Raw genomic sequence first — 19,958 nt, 5'->3', positions numbered from 1 at the left:
GGAACAGTTTCTTCTGACTCGAAGGAACTGGGAGAAAGGAATGCTTTCTCTTTGACATCGAGGATGAAAGCTTTTGAAATGTAAGAGGGTATTCCTCGCGGTGGGCTTAACAAAGAGATCTACAGCCAATTTGTTGTTCTGATGTTTAATGATTATATCGAAGAATTCTACTTGGTTATTGTTAAACTGGGCTGTGAATTTTAAGTTTGTATCTACTAGATTGATCCACTCTAGAAACTCGCAAAGCGAGTCTTTCCCATTGGTCCAGATAAAAAAGATGTCATCAATATATCTGGGCCAATGGGAAATGGACTCGAAGAAAGGGGCTATTTCGTTGTGAATAGCTTTAGTTTCGAAGGCTGCCATATATATGTTGGCAATCGACGGGGCAACTGAAGCCCCCATACTCACGCCCTTAATTTGGCGATAGAGCGTATTACCAAATTCTACAATGTTTTCCGACAGTACAATATGTAGAAGTTCCAAAAGAAAATCTTTGGGACAAGGAATGTCGAAATTGTCAATAAACCACCTAGTGGCTGACGAAGCCTCCTGTTGGGGGATGTTGCTATACAGTGCTTCGATGTCCATAGTGACTAGCAGGTCTGTGCATGGGTCAAAGGGTATGTTTTCTATTTTGGATATCATGGAGCCTGTGTCCTTGATATATGAAGTGAATTTTGGTACGTGAGGACGTAAAAATGAGTCAACAAATTTGGTATTTGTACCTATCGTGGATACGATGGGCCTATATGGCGGGTCTGTGATGTTTTTATGAATTTTCGGCATGCCATAAATGCATGCTGTTTTGTGTTGGTGATGATTCAGAAATTCAAATTCTTTTTGACTAATGTCACCCGCAGTTAATGCAGTGGTGGTAAGATTGCGGATTTTTTTGGTGATGGAAATAAGCGGGTTACTTCTTATTGGAGCATAAGTGGTGGTATCTGAAAGCATAGTCTTCATTTTGAGTTCATAGCTGTTCGTATCTATCAGGACGATGCCGCCACCTTTGTCACAGCTTTTAATGACTAGAGTATTATCCTGTCTCAGGTTTTTAAGTGAGTCTGATTCCTCTCTACTGAGATTGTAGACAGGTTTTGGAATAAAGCGGAGAGCTCTCTCGAGTTGTTGTAGGACAACCAACTCAAAAGTGGCGACCTCAGGGCCTAATTGATCTAATGAGGGGTTAAAAGTGGATGGCAGGGATAGTTGTCTGATATCCTGAGTAAACTCATTGTTATCTGTTTGAGAGGAAAATAATTTTTTGAGTCTGATTTTACGGAAAAATGAAATGATGTCTTTCTGAAATTCAAAGATATTAAGGTGGGAATGGGGGACAAAGGAGAGACCCTTAGATAGAAGAGATTCAGTGTGGGAGTCTATATTTTTTTAGGACAAATTGAAGATCGGGATTACATCCCTTGTCCCCAGTATTGACGATTGCGTGTCTCGCGAATGAATTGAGGTTCCTGAGGTTGATGTTGTTGGTGTGAATGTTGGTGTTGGTGTGGATGCTGTTGCTGGTGGTGGGCCTGTTGGAAATTGCCTCTGGTCTGATTCTGGAAATGGACTCTCGGTCGTCCTCGCCGTGGGCCCCTGTTGGATAAAAAAGCCTGTTTAGGGCGAGGACCATTGTATTGGCTGAAGTTATTTTCTGAGTCATAATAATTAGTGGGTCCTTCATTCTCCGAGTCCGAAGAATCAGTGAAATTATTCACTCTTTGAGGTGTTGGTCTCATATCATCCACATAGTGGTTTTGTTTATAAAAGTCTTGCCTCAGGTAGGGATAAGTTCCTTCTAAAGTGTAGAAGCGTTTATCCTTAGTTAGCTTGTCATTCTTGCGTTTATTTAAGTAGGCACTGAAAGACTCCAACTCTTTATTAGCTTCTTCGATTTTTTTCATTGCCTCATCTATACTACCTAAGGCTTTAAGCTTAGTTTCTAAGGCATCAATTTCTTTTTTGATGTCTACAGCTAGTTCTTTGGCTGTCTCAATGATAAGGATCATAAGGTCCCTTGAACACCTGTTCGCAATGAGACTCCATTTTTCTAAAAAGGGTCTATGATTCACAAAAAGTCCCGGTATGTTACGGACTTTCAGGCCCATGGGGATCATGCCGTTTTTAAGATACGCCAGCATAAATTCCCCATGTGCTTCCATGCGGGTCAGTTTCTTTTTCAGTTCAATAAGTTTACGGCTATCTTCGTTATTTGATATATTGGATGCGCCTCCGTTAGTGGAGATGATGCTTGTTCCAACTAGAGAGGCAAACACTTCATCTGAAAAGCCGAATGTTGGTAATTGGGCCATGATGTATTTAAGACAGATTGGTTAGTAAATCCAAATTTGATAGAAAACAAGGGCATAAGTACTGACAATTGTTGATATAACAAGTAATGATACAGAACAGAGAGCGGCCCTACACAGACAGGCTGTGGGTAAACAATTGAGAGAAAACAAGGACCCCCTGGGTATCAGTAATACACAGACTCCTAGGGCAGGGTAAAAACCAATGTGGGTAAAAAATCCTAGGCCATCCGCGGGATAAGTGACCAGAAAGGCTAGGACCAGTGGAGAAGAAGAATTATCGAAAACTAGTGTGTATATTAAAAAATATATATATTTAATTAGACATAGATAAAAATCATATAGAGACTCAAACACATAAGTCAAACTATATGATACAGTAAAATAGTGACATGTAAAAATCTTGAACAAATATCAAAAACATTAAATAAAAAACAGATACATCATAGTAACGTTCTAAATCACGACGAATTGCAGATGATTATACATAAAAAATTCAAGAATGACAATTGGAAATATTGTGAAATTGATTATAAGGACTCGACGCGCGTTTCGGCAGAGAAAAAACCGCCTTCCTCAGGAGTCATAGGTGAAACTCTGAAAAGAACATTATAGTAAGAATATTATACATCACAATACATATATTATTTCACATAATTAATACATATGACTAACTGTACAACCATTTATCTGTTACACAATACAGAATTCGAAAAAACTCTTATTCTACCTAATAGGTCTAGACATAAAAATTGGTCACTTAATGTCATATGATAGACAGATAAGTGTACAATGTCAGTGCAGTACTTAGCTAGACAGAGAATAGAAGATCAATCAATCATGTAGGATTTATTTCTGGCATAGGTCACGGTTGGTTATCATTAGAGCACTCAAAAAGTGTTTCTCAGTAGATATCTCAGGGTATGAGCTGATAGAAAATGACATATTGCAATCTCACTTCGAAACAACATGATATACATCAATTAACTTACATTTGTAGTGTTGTTTTTCATTCCATTAGTTAAAGGGAATCGATGATAACTTCCTTTTTTTTTATTTTTATTTTTTTTTAAAAATACACAGGGCCACTTGATAAAGGCTAATACCTAATTAAACAAAATATGTAAAAATCAACAACATGGTTGAAAATGGAAAAAAAAAAAAAAAAACACTTTGAACACAATGAGTCATCCAATGCATAGCTAGATGCAAGCAAGGTTGTCTATAATGGAGAAGATATACGGATTTACAAGACTGATAAGCATAACGCTGAGAATGATATAGTTGTAAAGTTTATTGAATTGCCTGTTACCGCTATTTTATGACCTATTTCAACTAGTTCTTCGTTTGTATGTCTTAATATAGAGAAACCAGGTCACTCAAAGGAGGTTCATTATTATTAGTGTTAATTACGGCTGCATGTCACTGTTGCTAGGAATAACCTGGACAAAAGAAGATGAAAAAACTCATAAAGGGAAGACCTGTCGGTATATATAATGTTTGAAATCTAACATCAATAGGTCTACATCTCCAGAGAGTAGGCTAATAGTATTGAATTAAAAAAGAAGTTACCTAATATCTTCACAACGTGGATATTGGGGCTCACTGTATCGGGATATTTCGCTTCGTAGTAGTGTCCAAATATTAGCATGTAAACATTACTGCAAGGAGATGTACAAAGGATGTAAACAAATCTAAGGTCACTAATAGTGCTTAATAAATTGTATTAAAGAACATTCACTAAAGTGCAGCTTCATAGACGATTTATGCAAGTATTATTAAATCTAAAAGGACATGGAAGGTACCTTCGAGCATATGGCTGATAATTCTTCAATCGCAATTCATATTAGTTCATTGATGTAAAAACGGGACGAAATGCCGGGAGCGCTGAATAAGCTGAAAGAATAAAGGGACGTCAAGTGTTTAGAAGCAAGCTAGCTAAAGCTCTGTATATGCCAGGGTGAAAAGAATAAGCGACGCGGCAAGGAATGTTACAGACAGAAAATTACCACATGATGTAAACAAACTACGAATGAATTTACGAGCGTCACTTCTTAAATAAATGATATGACGACCGGAACGACAAATGTGTATAAGGGCGTTGTTACCTTCAAAGGACCAACTAGACGCCGGCAGCAAGGTGGTGCTGTTCCACTATTTAAAATAGATGTAAATCTTAGCCGGACATAAAATGGTGCTGTTCCGAGTATTCGATAATAGCTGAAAATAATGACAAAGGGGACAGAGATTCAACGGATGCCCACACATAACATTTGTGTGTGACTCTTAGCGCCTAAGAAGTGTATTCTCTTACCTATGAACGGGTAAAGTCTCGTGGACTGCAGGATGGTGCAGTTCCAGAAGCCACAGGGTAGCAAGTCAGCCTCGCCGGTGAAAAAGGGGTGAACGCCATGATGGTGACAGCTCTTTTAAAGCTGATAAATGGCGCGAAAAGGTTACTACCGATGGGTTTGTAGGGGAAAGTGAGAACGGACCATACTTCTAGTGATCTTATGACGGGAAACACCATTCCAAGATGGCGCTAGAAAGCGATGGATAACAGCGCACAATGTCTGTTATTAAGCAAAACCCTCCACACAATTGTGATGGGTGTTTTACATGAAAGGGGGACATTCTGAATAATGTACATGGCTTACTAATACACCGGTATAAGCAGACAATATTACTAATAAGATTAAATGAAGACGTATTATTATAATACCCGGTCAAAATATTTATTTATAATATTATTTATACCGGTTAAAATATTCTTTTCCTCTCAAACAGATAACAATAAGTTTACTCAGGATATCAGACAACTATCCCTGCCATCCACTTTTAACCCCTCATTAGATCAATTAGGCCCTGAGGTCGCCACTTTTGAGTTGGTTGTCCTACAACAACTCGAGAGAGCTCTCTGCTTTATTCCAAAACCTGTCTACAATCTCAGTAGAGAGGAATCAGACTCACTTAAAAACCTGAGACAGGATAATACTCTAGTCATTAAAAGCTGTGACAAAGGTGGCGGCATCGTCCTGATAGATACTAACAGCAATGAACTCAAAATGAAGACTATGCTTTCAGATACCACCACTTATGCTCCAATAAGAAGTAACCCGCTTATTTCCATCACCAAAAAAATCCGCAATCTTACCACCACTGCATTAACTGCGGGTGACATTAGTCAAAAAGAATTTGAATTTCTGAATCATCACCAACACAAAACAGCATGAATTTATGGCATGCCGAAAATTCATAAAAACATCACAGACCCGCCACATAGGCCCATCGTATCCACGATAGGTACAAATACCGAACCCCTCTCCAAATTTGTTGACTCATTTTTACGTCCTCACGTACCAAAAATCACTTCATATATCAAGGACACAGGCTCCATGATATCCAAAATAGAAAACATACCCTTTGACCCATGCACAGACCTGCTAGTCACATTGGACATCGAAGCACTGTATAGCAACATCCCCCAACAGGAGGCTTTGTCAGCCACTAGGTGGTTTATTGACAATTTCGACATTCCTTGTCCCAAAGATTTTCTTTTGGAACTTCTACATATTGTACTGTCGGAAAACATTGTAGAATTTGGTAATACGCTCTATCGCCAAATTAAGGGCGTGAGTATGGGGGCTTCAGTTGCCCCGTCGATTGCCAACATATATATGGCAGCCTTCGAAACTAAAGCTATTCACAACGAAATAGCCCCTTTCTTCGAGTCCATTTCCCATTGGTCCAGATATATTGATGACATCTTTTTTATCTGGACCAATGGGAAAGACTCGCTTTGCGAGTTTCTAGAGTGGATCAATCTAGTAGATACAAACTTAAAATTCACAGCCCAGTTTAACAATAACCAAGTAAAATTCTTGGATATAATCATTAAACATCAGAACAACAAATTGGCTGTAGATCTCTTTGTTAAGCCCACCGCGAGGAATACCCTCTTACATTTCAAAAGCTTTCATCCTCGATGTCGAAGAGAAAGCATTCCTTTCTCCCAGTTCCTTCGAGTCAGAAGAAACTGTTCCAACTTAGCGGACTATGACTTTCAAGCAAACATCATGCGCCAGAAATTTCTTAGTAGAGGCTACCCACACAGACTAGTCAGAGACTCATACAAGCGAGCAAGATATTATGATCGAGACTCACTACTCAAATCAAAGCCACCCTTAGAGAATAAAAAATTGGTCTGTATTACCAAACATTCTACCTTAGATAATACTGTCCGCCACATTGTGAACTCCAATTGGCACATTCTAAATTCTAATCCAACCAACTGTAAACTGGAAAAACCTTTGTTCGCACATAAAAGGAATAAAAACCTTAAGGATCTGATTGTGCACTCTCGGTTCACTTCTAAAGAGGTTAGTTCAGAATTTGTCCAAAGGTCAATCGATAACAACTTCCCAGTGAAAGGAACTGTCAGATGCTCTTCCTGTAAATCATGTAATAATATTATATCAGGGGAATCCTTTGAACACAATGGATGTCACTTCAAGGCCACTGATATGTGGAACTGTAAAACAGCTAATTGTGTATATCTGATCCTTTGCCCCTGCCAACTTGGGTATGTTGGCGAGACCTCTAGACCGATACAGACCAGACTCACAGAGCACCGCTCAGCCATCCGCACCAACAAGACTTTGGCACCTCTGGTCAAACATTTTATGGAGAACCAACATGGCCCAGAAGATTTTAAATGGTGCATCTTAGAAAAAATCAGGCTCCCAGATAGCAAAGGCGGCGAAAAAGTTAGAAAGAAAAGAGAAGTCTTTTGGATTTTCTCCCTGGGAACTTTCAAAAAAGGATTAAATGCCGAGATTCCATGGGAAAATGCCATTATTTAACACTGTTCAGTTTTAGATTTACAGCCCTGGTTTATGCATTCTTTATTATTCTTCTGAACCTAGATTATTTGACTAATGGATTCGTCCTTTAGAGACATTGTACCAAATCCTGTGTGCCAAGTACATATGTTCTCGGCTCTTCCCCCCATATAAATATTTTGACCGGTTATTATAATAATACACCTTCATTTAATCTTATTAGTAATATTGTCTGCTTATACCGGTGTATTAGTAAGCCATGTACATTATTCAGAATGTCCCCCTTTCATGTAAAACACCCATCACAATTGTGTGGAGGGTTTTGCTTAATAACAGATATTGTGCGCTGTTATCCATCGCTTTCTAGCGCCATCTTGGAATGGTGTTTCCCGTCATAAGATCACTAGAAGTATGGTCCGTTCTCACTTTCCCCTACAAACCCATCGGTAGTAACCTTTTCGCGCCATTTATCAGCTTTAAAAGAGCTGTCACCATCATGGCGTTCACCCCTTTTTCACCGGCGAGGCTGACTTGCTACCCTGTGGCTTCTGGAACTGCACCATCCTGCAGTCCACGAGACTTTACCCGTTCATAGGTAAGAGAATACACTTCTTAGGCGCTAAGAGTCACACACAAATGTTATGTGTGGGCATCCGTTGAATCTCTGTCCCCTTTGTCATTATTTTCAGCTATTATCGAATACTCGGAACAGCACCATTTTATGTCCGGCTAAGATTTACATCTATTTTAAATAGTGGAACAGCACCACCTTGCTGCCGGCGTCTAGTTGCTCCTTTGAAGGTAACAACGCCCTTATACACATTTGTCGTTCCGGTCGTCATATCATTTATTTAAGAAGTGACGCTCGTAAATTCATTCGTAGTTTGTTTACATCATGTGGTAATTTTCTGTCTGTAACATTCCTTGCCGCGTCGCTTATTCTTTTCACCCTGGCATATACAGAGCTTTAGCTAGCTTGCTTCTAAACACTCGACGTCCCTTTATTCTTTCAGCTTATTCAGCGCTCCCGGCATTTCGTCCCGTTTTTACATCAATGAACTAATATGAATTGCGATTGAAGAATTATCAGCCATATGCTCGAAGGTACCTTCCATGTCCTTTTAGATTTAATAATACTTGCTTAAATCGTCTATGAAGCTGCACTTTAGTGAATGTTCTTTAATACAATTTATTAAGCACTATTAGTGACCTTAGATTTGTTTACATCCTTTGTACATCTCCTTGCAGTAATGTTTACATGCTAATATTTGGACACTACTACGAAGCGAAATATCCCGATACAGTGAGCCCCAATATCCACGTTGTGAAGATATTAGGTAACTTCTTTTTGAATTCAATACTATTAGCCTACTCTCTGGAGATGTAGACCTATTGATGTTAGATTTCAAACATTATATATACCGACAGGTCTTCCCTTTATGAGTTTTTTCATCTTCTTTTGTCCATGTTATTCCTAGCAACAGTGACATGCAGCCGTAATTAACACTAATAATAATGAACCTCCTTTGAGTGACCTGGTTTCTCTATATTAAGACATACAAACAAAGAACTAGTTGAAATAGGTCATAAAATAGCGGTAACAGGCAATTCAATAAACTTTACAACTATATCATTCTCAGCGTTATGCTTATCAGTCTTGTAACTCCGTATATCTTCTCCATTATAGACAACCTTGCTTGCATCTAGCTATGCATTGGATGACTCATTGTGTTCAAAGTGTTTTTTTTTTTTTCCATTTTCAATCATGTTGTTGATTTTTACATATTTTGTTTAATTAGGTATTAGCCTTTATCAAGTGGCCCTGTGTATTTTTTTTTTTTAAAAAAAAGGAAGTTATCATCGATTCCCTTTAACTAATGGAATGAAAAACAACACTACAAATGTAAGTTAATTGATGTATATCATGTTGTTTCGAAGTGAGATTGCAATATGTCATTTTCTATCAGCTCATACCCTGAGATATCTACTGAGAAACACTTTTTGAGTGCTCTAATGATAACCAACCGTGACCTATGCCAGTAATAAATCCTACATGATTGATTGATCTTCTATTCTCTGTCTAGCTAAGTACTGCACTGATATTGTACATTTATCTGTCTATCATATGACATTAAGTGACCAATTTTTATGTCTAGACCTATTAGGTAGAATAAGAGTTTTTTCGAATTCTGTATTGTGTAACAGATAAATGGTTGTACAGTTAGTCATATGTATTAATTATGTGAAATAATATATGTATTGTGATGTATAATATTCTTCCTATAATGTTCTTTTCAGAGTTTCACCTATGACTCCTGAGGAAAGCGTTTTTTTCTCTGCCGAAACGCGTTTCGAGTCCTTATAATCAATTTCACAATATTTCCAATTGTCATTCTTGAATTTTTTATGTATAATCATCTGCAATTCGTCGTGATTTATAACGTTACTATGATGTATCTGTTTTTTATTTAATGTTTTTGATATTTATTCAAGATTTTTACATGTCACTATTTTACTGTATCATATAGTTTGACTTATGTGTTTGAGTCTCTATATGATTTTTATCTATGTCTAATTAAATATATATATTTTTTAATATACACACTAGTTTTCGATAATTCTTCTTCTCCACTGGTCCTAGCCTTTCTGGTCACTTATCCCGCGGATGGCCTAGGATTTTTTACCCACATTGGTTTTTACCCTGCCCTAGGAGTCTGTGTATTACTGATACCAAGTCAAGTCAAGTCAAGTCAGAGAATTTATATAGCGCACTACATACCCAGAGGGTCTCAAGGCGCTTAGAAAGGGGAGGAGGATTACTTGTCAAATATCCACGTTTTAAGTTGCTTTCTGAATGCTAGGTGGTTCTGGGTAAGGCGAAGGTAAGCGGGGAGTGAGTTCCATGTTTTAGCGGCCAGGTATGAGAAGGATCTGCCTCCCAAGGGGGTCCTTGTTTTCTCTCAATTCTTTTCAAGGTTTGTGCCAGCAAGTGGTTTCAGTAGAAAGAGTGTGTAACTGGTCAGCATATATTTCCATTAGCACTATCTAAGCAGTTGTGGTTCTGCCTCATCCTGTTGGCTCAACAGCCTTTGTTATGTCCTGTGGTTGGTCGATGTCTGTAAAGGCACAGAGGAGCTCAAATCAGAAGGAACCGAAATGTCCCCAGAGTAGGTACAAGTGGCTTCGATTGATTCTAGAATTTCCATCCATCATTTTTGTACATTCAGGGTTCTGGCTGTTTAAACTCTCCGTCTGCGCCTTAGTCTCTGGTACGCATATGGGGAGCATTTCATGCATGGCACTGACTGACATGACATTTTAATCTCTCCTTTCGCTTATATGATGGTAGTGCTCACGAAAACAATTTCCCAAATATTCTCCGACTGGAGTTCGAGTGGTAAATTATCTCCTCGAGTTTTTGGGGGTATTCTGTGCTATCCCTCCGAGTTTCAGGAGGAGGATTAAAATGAAGGCACCCCTGGGGACCCAGACAGACGGGAAAGCTCGAGTGATTCGAACACAGGCCTCAAGATCACACCACTGTTTTACTGCAAGGCTTAAGAAAGGAGAATCGGACTGCCTATGCACAGGACTTCTTTAACTAATATACAGAGGCTGTTTGTTTCAGAAATATCAGTAGTAATGCAGCTGAGAGCCCAGCTGCACAGTGTTTGACAGTGTTTATAATCGCTCCTCTTAGCCCGTTTTTGTGGTGTTTTTTTTAAAGCTCGTTCTTCGCTGGTTCTTCCTTTTCGTTTACTTAGTATCGTAGGCTTAGTTCCAAGACAGAGGATTGGTTGCATGCAATGTATTTACAACAAATGGCGCACGTGCACTAGGTAGTGGTTGTTTGGTGCGGTAGTGACTCATGTACTATGTGTGCCGAAGAGCAGATTTGTGTTGTGGTGCAATGTTGTGTATGCGGACCAGACACTCTTACTGATGACAATTCCCACTATGTTGTAGATGCAGTAGGTAATGGACGGACAGAGACCCAGACCTTATGGGAGGGGGGTAGTTGGGGTGTTATTTTGGGTTGTAATGGAGGTATTGCTTTAGACTGGAATGTCGATAATACACAATATGTCTGAATGTACAATAAGTAATGGAAAGCAGGAAAACTCATGTACATACATATGCAAATTGTGGATTCTGTGTTGGAACGCCTTGTTATATCTGGTTATGTAACAAAGACATTGGAACAAGTATATGGTTTCACTACTAAAAAACTCAATAAAATATGTTTTTTTTTTAAATGGCGCATGTGCAGTGCTGTCAGCAACATTACATACAAGTGCAAATGGTCCAAAATTGTATTGTGCAATATTTTCTACCCTAGTTGTCAGGCAGGAGTCGGGAGTGTCCCCCTGTGCGTATTATCGCCACCTTTCCCGGTCATTGCTTTCTGGCTGCCAGTCATCAACTAATTCATTGTGAGTCCTTCTACACAGAGGTGTCCAGAGAACTTCTTTTACTAACTTATTTTCTGCCCGTCATAGGCTGTCAGAGACCCATCGGCCTGAACAACGGAAAAGCCAAGGTGTGCAGCTACAGCGCGTGGTACTACTGCACTACATGCCACGTGGACGACAGCTTCCTCATACCAGCCCGCCTCGTGCACAACTGGGACACGAGTAAACACAAGGTAATAGAATAGATTCTCCAAAGCTAGTTAGGAGGCATTTTATACCAGTATTTTTCATTTTTACATATTTTATATTTTTTATAACGGACTTTTTGTATCCTTAAAGAACACATTTATTAATCAAGAAGTTGCAGCTTTAATTATTAGATCTTTAGTCTTCTTTAATGTTTGATGGCATTACTACAAGATCTGTATAATTCTTCATGTCTGTCTAGCTTTAGCGATTTTGTACACTTTCCAAAACGTAACAAGCATTGGCAGAGCCAATAGGTCTCGCTTTAGAGACCTATTGGCTTTGCCATTTTCTAGCCATGCTGCTGTGTAGCATAGGTTAGAACACACAATGTGAGATTGCTCATATACAAAGGTGTGTGTTTTCTTTTCTTTTGTGATCCGAGATGGATCAGTAAATTATTTTTGATAAGGAGCACTTTTTAAAAACATAACGCAAAAGCACTTTTGAAAAATAAATTAAATGGATAAGTGGGTAGGAATAGAGTATGGGGGTGATGCAACATGGTGGCTGGGAGAAGAAGCAACAGGAGCGAGAGAACATGGTTAACGGGAGAAACACGTGGGGAAACGTGAGCAACATGGAGAAACAAACAAGCGAGAGAGAGCTACATGGGCAAGGGAGAGCAGTGTGGAAAGGAGAAAAGTACACCAGGGACACAGCTGGGAAACACATGCCCTCGCATTAAGTGCTTTAAAAAAAAGAATTAAGTAGCTCCCTAAAAGTGAACAGAGGAAGCATAGAAGCCAGCCAATGAAAGAGATGGCAAAATGGATATGCACCATGGGCGGGACAAACACAAGATGGACGAGCTACAATAAGGAAAGCCTTTGAATAAGAAGCAGGCAAATGAGTGACAATAAGGGCAACCAGTCATAAACAATGGGTGGGCTGTAAGCCCACAAAATGTCTTTCGCAAATGACTCGATCTAAAAATTCTTTTAAAATTATAATAACTTATTCTGTCTCAGTGCTGAAGATCCAGCAGTTGGTTGCCTTTTGATGCCGAAATCAATATGTCATTTTGAATGAAGACTGATGGCAGATTTTCATGTTCTTTGGAATGCATGCAAAAACCTCAGATGCGGTCATGTCGGGGTCCAATTGTGAGCTTGCAGCTTTTACTTCATTGGGGTCTGCCATTCCAAAGCTACCTCCTTATGCAGGGATCTCCTTCCCCTAACTGAAGTGATCTCCAAGTAGAGAATGAAAATGCGCCAAAATGCATGCTGTCTTATATTTATGTCTCTATTACATTTTATTAGCTACCTCTGCTGTAACTTTGTGTTTGTCACAAAAAGGTTCTGACTCGGATAATGACTCTCTGATCATTTAGTTTAGTAAGCTGTTTACCTTGGTGTATAGACAGGTTTTAGCTATCTGTTGTCGAAAGACCTCTGGTGGAACATACCAAAAACGTAAGCGGGTTAGAGTAGCCCATTGCTTTCAATTGTTTGACTTTCTTGACACTTTCATTTGCTTGCTTCTTATTGTTTGCTTTCCTTCCTCTTCATGTGTTTATCCATCCCAGAAGCAAAGCTACTTTACAATCATTTTGATTTGATGACTTGCATTCTTCCACTGCTCACATTCATGGAACTACTTCCCTCCTAAAATACTGTGCGCACATGCTCTGCATTGCTTCTTCTCCAACAAGTCTCAGTTCATCTGTTGCCTCCCCCCATTTTGTCTTTTTTCACTTTTTATTTTTTTATTCCTCCCATGACTCAAGTTCCTCCGCCCACTCCCCATTGCTCCTCTGTTGACTATTCCCTCGCCTTCTCCCCCATTTCTCCCACCTTTCCCATTGCTTTCCATAAAAGAAATTGTTTTAAATTTTCGTTTTTCAGTTTGCTGCTTGGCCACTCTTTTTTTTTTAAGGTACTTTCGCACACATTTAAATATATATATTTTTTAATTTACTGTTCCAAGTGGTGCCACCATTTTGGAACGATAAATAAAAACTAAACAAAAGGGCGCTCTCGTCATGCCATATTCGAACAAGCATGCACATGTGTATGTCATCACGCTAGACTGCCATATCATCTTGACAGGTTCGCATGCACACATCATTGCACTAAGTTTTTTTCACTTTTTTTAATCTTTGATGATAATGCACAGCATCGGCAAAAACACTGGCAAAGCCATTAGGTTAAAAATGCAAGACCTATTGGCTTTTTCGATCTACTGACTTTTCCAATGCTTTTTTTGCAATCATTTTCCGGCCCTATGTGCTAAACTTTAATGGTATGGTTTTCAATAGGACTTTACCTATTTTTACTTCCAATGTTGCTTCTCTCAGCTGCAGTGATGTTTTGTGAAATTCAGTATTATTAGGACTTTTGAAAGCCAACATTGCTGAAAGCTGAGCTTATTTAAGTAGGTTTCACACCACTACTAAGAAATTTCAGATACACTTGCACCAATAATGAAGAAAGGGTGTAAGATTGCGTTATAAAATTCAGGGGGCAAGCCATTTAAACCACATGCTTTATCAAGTTTAGGATGCTTAATTGCTGGTCAGCAGTAGTGGCCGGTACTTTAAGCAGGGAGGGTGTGCGGACAAGACACAAACACACACAAACAGTAACACCCTCCCATGCATTCACACACGCATGCACACACACATATACATTCACAACACTCACTCCCAAATATTCATTTATGCCCCAAACATTAAAAGAGAAATCACACTTACCTGTGCAGTAAGCATGGGCGGAAAATCCGTTTCGCTCGCGGATTTTGCGGATTTTCGGTAAATTCGCAATCCGCGAGATTCGCGAATCTCCCGCCAAATCCGCGAGCAGCGGATTTTGCTCGCACTGTTTGCGTGAGTTCGCGGCTTCCCAGTACAACTTCGCGCCCCGCGAATAAGCGCTAAATTGCAGAAATACGATCTTAGCAAAACTGAAACTACTTACCAGGTTCAAAAGTTCAGGCTCATCATTAGTAGCCATTTCCTGTAGTGCTTCCTGAGGGCCCCTCCAGAGTTCAGTTGCCTACTTGCAACTATTATGTGACCCTGCTCTGAACCTCAGAATAGTTACACGTATGCCACAAAGGTCCTGAATTACAGCTAAGGGAGACAAGCAGGAGCCAGGCTGGAAGTTCAAATCCATTAATCAGCCCCTAATTCATTATTGTCAGTTGGGGCAGGGCAGGTGTTGTAACTAATTTTGCAACAATGAAAGCACTTAGCAAGTGCAAAAGATCCCTAATCAGGAAGCACTAAGGAAGCAGGTGCCAGCTAAAAAAATATTCTGTGACACATTAATCAGCCCCAAATTAATTCAGGTCACTTGAGGCAAGGAAGGTGTGCTTTGCTTTGCCACAATAATGTACACTGACTGGACAACCAGAGGGTGCTGTGATGAAGCAGAGGGTGGCATGGGTGGGCCAGAGGGTGGCATGAGTAGTCAGAGAGTGGCAGTGGTGACAGAGAGTGGCAGTGATGAAGAAGAGTGTCCCAAACAGGCTGGACACGTAGAAACAACAAGTTCGCAAAACTTGCGACCCGACAGGTAAGTTCGCGTTTGCGAAATTGTACAAAACCCTCGCGAACTGGCAGAAACCCGCGCGAACACACAAAAAAAAATCCGCAAATTCGCGAGAATTCGCGGATTTTGCGAATTGCGAGTTCGCAAATCCGCAAAATTCGCGAACGCGAGATTCGCAAAATTCGCCCATGCTTACTGTGCAGCTGTGTCTCGGAGGTCCCAGGAGGGTTGGGACTGCCTTCTCCGTCAATAAGGAAAGGCAGCAGAGTGAGATGTGGTCGTGCGACTGTTGACCCCACCCCAGTCTGTGATGAAGTGTCACTGATTGCCACTCAGCCCTGTGCACTTCAGGGCTTAGATAAGAAGCGCCCAGGTCTGAGGCAATCAGTGATGCTCCCACTTGTCACGAGGAGGAGGGTCTTGAGGTGCTTTGCCAGGCTGAAGAGGTCCCGCCCACAGGAACTGTGACATCATCAGCCCAGGAAGGTTCAGCTCATGCAGCCAGGAGCCTGCACATGGCTAGCTCCTGCCTTCCTGACCTGAAAATAAAGAGTGTCTGCCAGGCTGACCTTTGCTCAGCCTGACAATCTTCTTTTTGGGCAAAAGGTGAAACGGCGTGGCCCCTCAGCCCATTAGGTTGGGCTGCCGACCGCTGCTGATGAGACTTCTTTGTCTGCACTGTACGTAGAAAGAAGGCACTTGTGTTCCTGTAGTAGCACTGGCACAGATAGACTAGCAGAGAAAGTAGAAACATCAGTAGAAGTAATGTCTTCTGAGTATTATTCCGTAACTCGCCTATCAAAGTCTACAAATGTCCAACTAATATTGTCATGGCCTAATGAATTGTGTCTGTCCATTCTTCTGGTAGAATTACTTACCACAACGCCTTACCCTTTCTGAGTCTACTATTGGAGAGCAGATTATTATCGCTCCAACTCCAATAATAATTTTTATCTTTTGTAAAACTTGGTCAGTTTTTAGATTGATAAAATCACTGAATGTATGCCTAGCCCTATGTAAGTAAATCATGGGGTGGCTAAAAGCAGGCACATTTACGTCCCTGCATTTTAAGTTGTTTCTTAAGCTTTTTGGACTTCAGGACTGATGCTTTTTCCTTGCAGCACAATAGCTGTTTTACACCAAAGCTGTGGTTTCAGGGCACCTAAGAAGACATACGCTTAGCCTGCTCAACTCAAGGAACTGAGTAATTTCCCTGTCTAAATACGCATTGAATTTAAATTTCTTTAAAGAATGCTTTAGACCTACAGCATATAGTCAAAGAGTCAGACATAGTTACTAAGATGTGGCCGGGCATTGTTATTATCGAGGAGATGGTTACTTACCAATCTAACGATTCAAGTCTCCAGGGAGATTTTTAAATCCCCTACCAAAGAATGATATAACTTACTTTTCTTACGTTTCTTTGTGGTATAGACTGGGGCGAAGCGCAGGCCCCTGCTGTGTAGGGGGCCCCTAACCCATAAGGGTACGCCAAATCCAATTCCGCGCAAAGCCAATGAATTTCTGTGAGACGTGGGACACTCGGGAGATGCTTTACATTCTGCAGGGGGGCACACATTTTATAACATAACCATAACGTGTATTTGTAGAGCGCACGCTCATGTGCATTTTGTAGATCTATAACAGCAGCTAGCATGTCTTCTGCAATGTTATAATGTCTGCATTTTCTTTGTTCAGAACGCTGAACATAGAAGAAATATAGAAAACCTAGACTGCTTAATGGGAGTATTGATCCCTTTAAATTTACATATTACTACCTTAACAGTAGGTGTTGAGACCAGTAGGGTGGTTTAACAAATATGTTTATTTTTTTAAACTTCAACTGCAAAATTTCAATGAAACACATTTCCATTGAATCAATGGATATTGCTGAATAATTTGTGGCACCTACTGTAAAAGCGCAAATCATAGACTTGCAATTTTTGCCTATGACAGAATGTTGTGTCACAAACAGAAAAGATAGATTTGCCTGATAAACTCATGTCTAAAATCTCCATGATTTTCTGTAGAGTAAGAAAAGGGCTGTGAAAATGTAGCATATCTAACATCCTAAAATCCTATCTATATCTTGTAGGTGTCCAAGCAAGCAAAGGAGTTTTTGGAGTACGTACAAGAGGAGCCGTTAATCGATATACAACAAGAAAATCCAATGCTGTACAGGCACGTTGAGCCGCTTGCAGTTGTTCTACGTCTGAGGCAGCAGCTGAAGTCTCTGCGGGCGTACCTGTTCAGCTGCAGAGCAGTGGTGGCAGAAGACCTCCGAAGAAGGTGAGTTGATCGTACTCCGAAAAGCATTAGAATTCACCTTTTTTAATTATTTCCTACATTTTGTTAGTACTTTTTATAGAAGATCATTTAAGACCTTGAAATGTTGCAATCCCAAATTAGATTAGATCTTAAAACGTGTACACAGCATGATCCATTGTTGCCTTGTGAAGCTATTACTATGTGTTGTCAGTGGACCAGCAACAGTGACCAGTCCTGAAGGGGACATATCCATACTCCTAAATTAAATGTGTTTGTGGTCAGTGGTATTAATTTACCAGCTAAAGGTCTACCAATTCCAGTGTTTGCGTAGCTGCTGAATTATTTACAATGCATGTTTGGCCAGTTGCATCATTAATAACGCATCTGATTTTGGAAATATGTGGTCCAGCTGGCTTTAATTTTTAAAACTGAGGGTAAATGTTCTTGACAATATTTCCAAATGTAATGCACAACTGTATCACACAGCAGGCAGTAATCCGGGTAGAGAAGTCATCTCAGCAGAATTATAATGTGCTATTGTCATTAATTTTTATGCAATGAGGGCTCATGAGTTTCTCATTTGGCATTATGATTTAAAATGTTTCCGTTTAGTCTTACTCAGGGTATAACGGTGATCATGACTCTAATGTTGCACTCCTTCTCTCTCATACAAAATTACTGAAAATTTACCTGAAACGTTAGGATGGTTAAGTGTAACTTAGGAGTGGAAGGAGATGTTTAGCAATTTAAAAAAATCATATGATAGTTTTTTTAAAAGCCTTAAAATGTATGGCAACGTGGAAAATTCTGCTGTTCAATGCACTGTTTGCTCCAATTTAAAAAAATTGTTGGCATTAGCCACCTTGCACAAACGTTCGTAGCAAAATGGGGAACTGTTGGCTTACCTGGAAGAGTATGAAATATTGAATATTTTATCAATATCCCTTCTGAACTATTTGAAAAACCATTGGCTTTTTAACCAATTTCTTAGGAAAAGAATGCCCCACCCCAAGTCTCATTACCAAATAAGAGGATCAATATTTGCTGGAAACTTAACTGTGTACCTGCCAGTTGTAGGTACAGCAAGCAACTGTGGGCATTTTGCGTTGGCACTGATTGTTGAGGATGTAGTACTAGTGCAGTAGTAGTATATAGGATTGGTGGGCCCCTGCTCTTTTATTTATTGATGTATTTTTTTTTAATGTACTGTATAAATTGTGCACTTTTATGATGACATTTTTTTATCGAATAAAGTAAACTACTACTACTACAGTACTAGTGCACAGCTCTTTCAGAGAAGTCTCAAGTCTCCTGTAGCATATCTAAGTGTAGACACAATAAGGCCCTGGGCTGCCCTCAGAATATCACTGCTGAGATTCTTTCATTGTGCGAGGTTGTGTGTTTGACGTATACATTTCAGAGTAAGAAGCAAGGTTCAGTAGTTAATAAGCCCATCATAGTTTAGTCCACCCCTTTGGTCAGGTATTGTTTCAGCATTCTGGGATTTGTTTGCCAGGTGGTTGCTTGTTCGGGTGCAGTGTTTTCTTTCTATTTCTGATTTTGCTTTGTTTGCCTTCTTGTAAATCATTTTTTGTTATAAGTTTCTCATATTAACTTTCTTTCCAAAATAAATGCCCTTATAGCATTCAGTGTGAAGGCACCTTGATGATTTTTATTGTTGGCTGCTTCATGTGCCTGGATGGTGATTGATTTTTCTGATGGACTCTTACCTTTTGACTCTTGCACTCACTAGCTCGTGGGTCTTTTCTACAAGAGTGTCCTCAGATTCCTTTTTCACATGTGTGACTTCTTTCCCAAGACTGCAACTGGTCTCTCCACCTTTATCATGCAGAGGTTGTTACAGTGGCCAGTGGCCAGAAGTTGTTACAGTGGCCAGAACTGCTGCTGACGATGAGAAGCATCTATCAGTGCATTCCAACATCAATCTCCTGCACAACCGGTCCTGGTTTTGGTGGTGGCTAGCCATTGCCAGAGGTGCGGACTGGGTGGCTTCTTTATCCTATTCCCAATAATGTTTTCCATTAAACTGGTTAGCAATGGTGATATGGCACACTGGAGATGTCGTGGGCATCCATCAGCTTAGTTAAAGACATGCTGTGATACACTCTTATTTTTGTTATTGAACTTGGGTGTGATATCAAACATAACAATAATATGAAAAAACCGAACTTGGATTCCAACAACTTATCCAATTTCCGCCCTATCTCGCTGCTTCCGTGGGCGAGTAAGTTGTTGGAGAGACATATCAATAAAACACTGGTGGACTACTTGGAGTCTAACAAACTTCTCCAGGTCTCCCAAACAGGATTCCGTCCTCAGCATGGCACTGAGACCGCCCTTCTGGCAGTCACAGAGGCGGCC

At 40.0% G+C, this 19,958-nt stretch overlaps 1 protein-coding gene across 2 annotated transcripts in view; it reads left to right on the top strand.

Moving 5' to 3' along the window:
- Positions 1 to 19,958, top strand: part of PLEKHM3 (pleckstrin homology domain containing M3) — a 496,850-nt gene that overhangs the window by 247,010 nt on the left and 229,882 nt on the right. For both annotated transcript variants that reach the window (XM_086955333.1, XM_086955334.1), the window contains 2 exons: positions 11,653 to 11,798; positions 17,404 to 17,597. In XM_086955333.1, coding sequence (XP_086811459.1) covers positions 11,653 to 11,798; positions 17,404 to 17,597 — 340 coding nt within the window. The remainder of the gene's footprint in view (positions 1 to 11,652; positions 11,799 to 17,403; positions 17,598 to 19,958) is intronic.

This window comes from Lissotriton vulgaris, chromosome 2_1, assembly GCF_964263255.1.
Source record: "Lissotriton vulgaris chromosome 2_1, aLisVul1.2, whole genome shotgun sequence".
Lineage (NCBI taxonomy): Eukaryota > Metazoa > Chordata > Amphibia > Caudata > Salamandridae > Lissotriton > Lissotriton vulgaris.
Note: the sequence above shows the minus strand (reverse complement) of the source record. Positions and strands in the feature narration are given on the sequence as shown.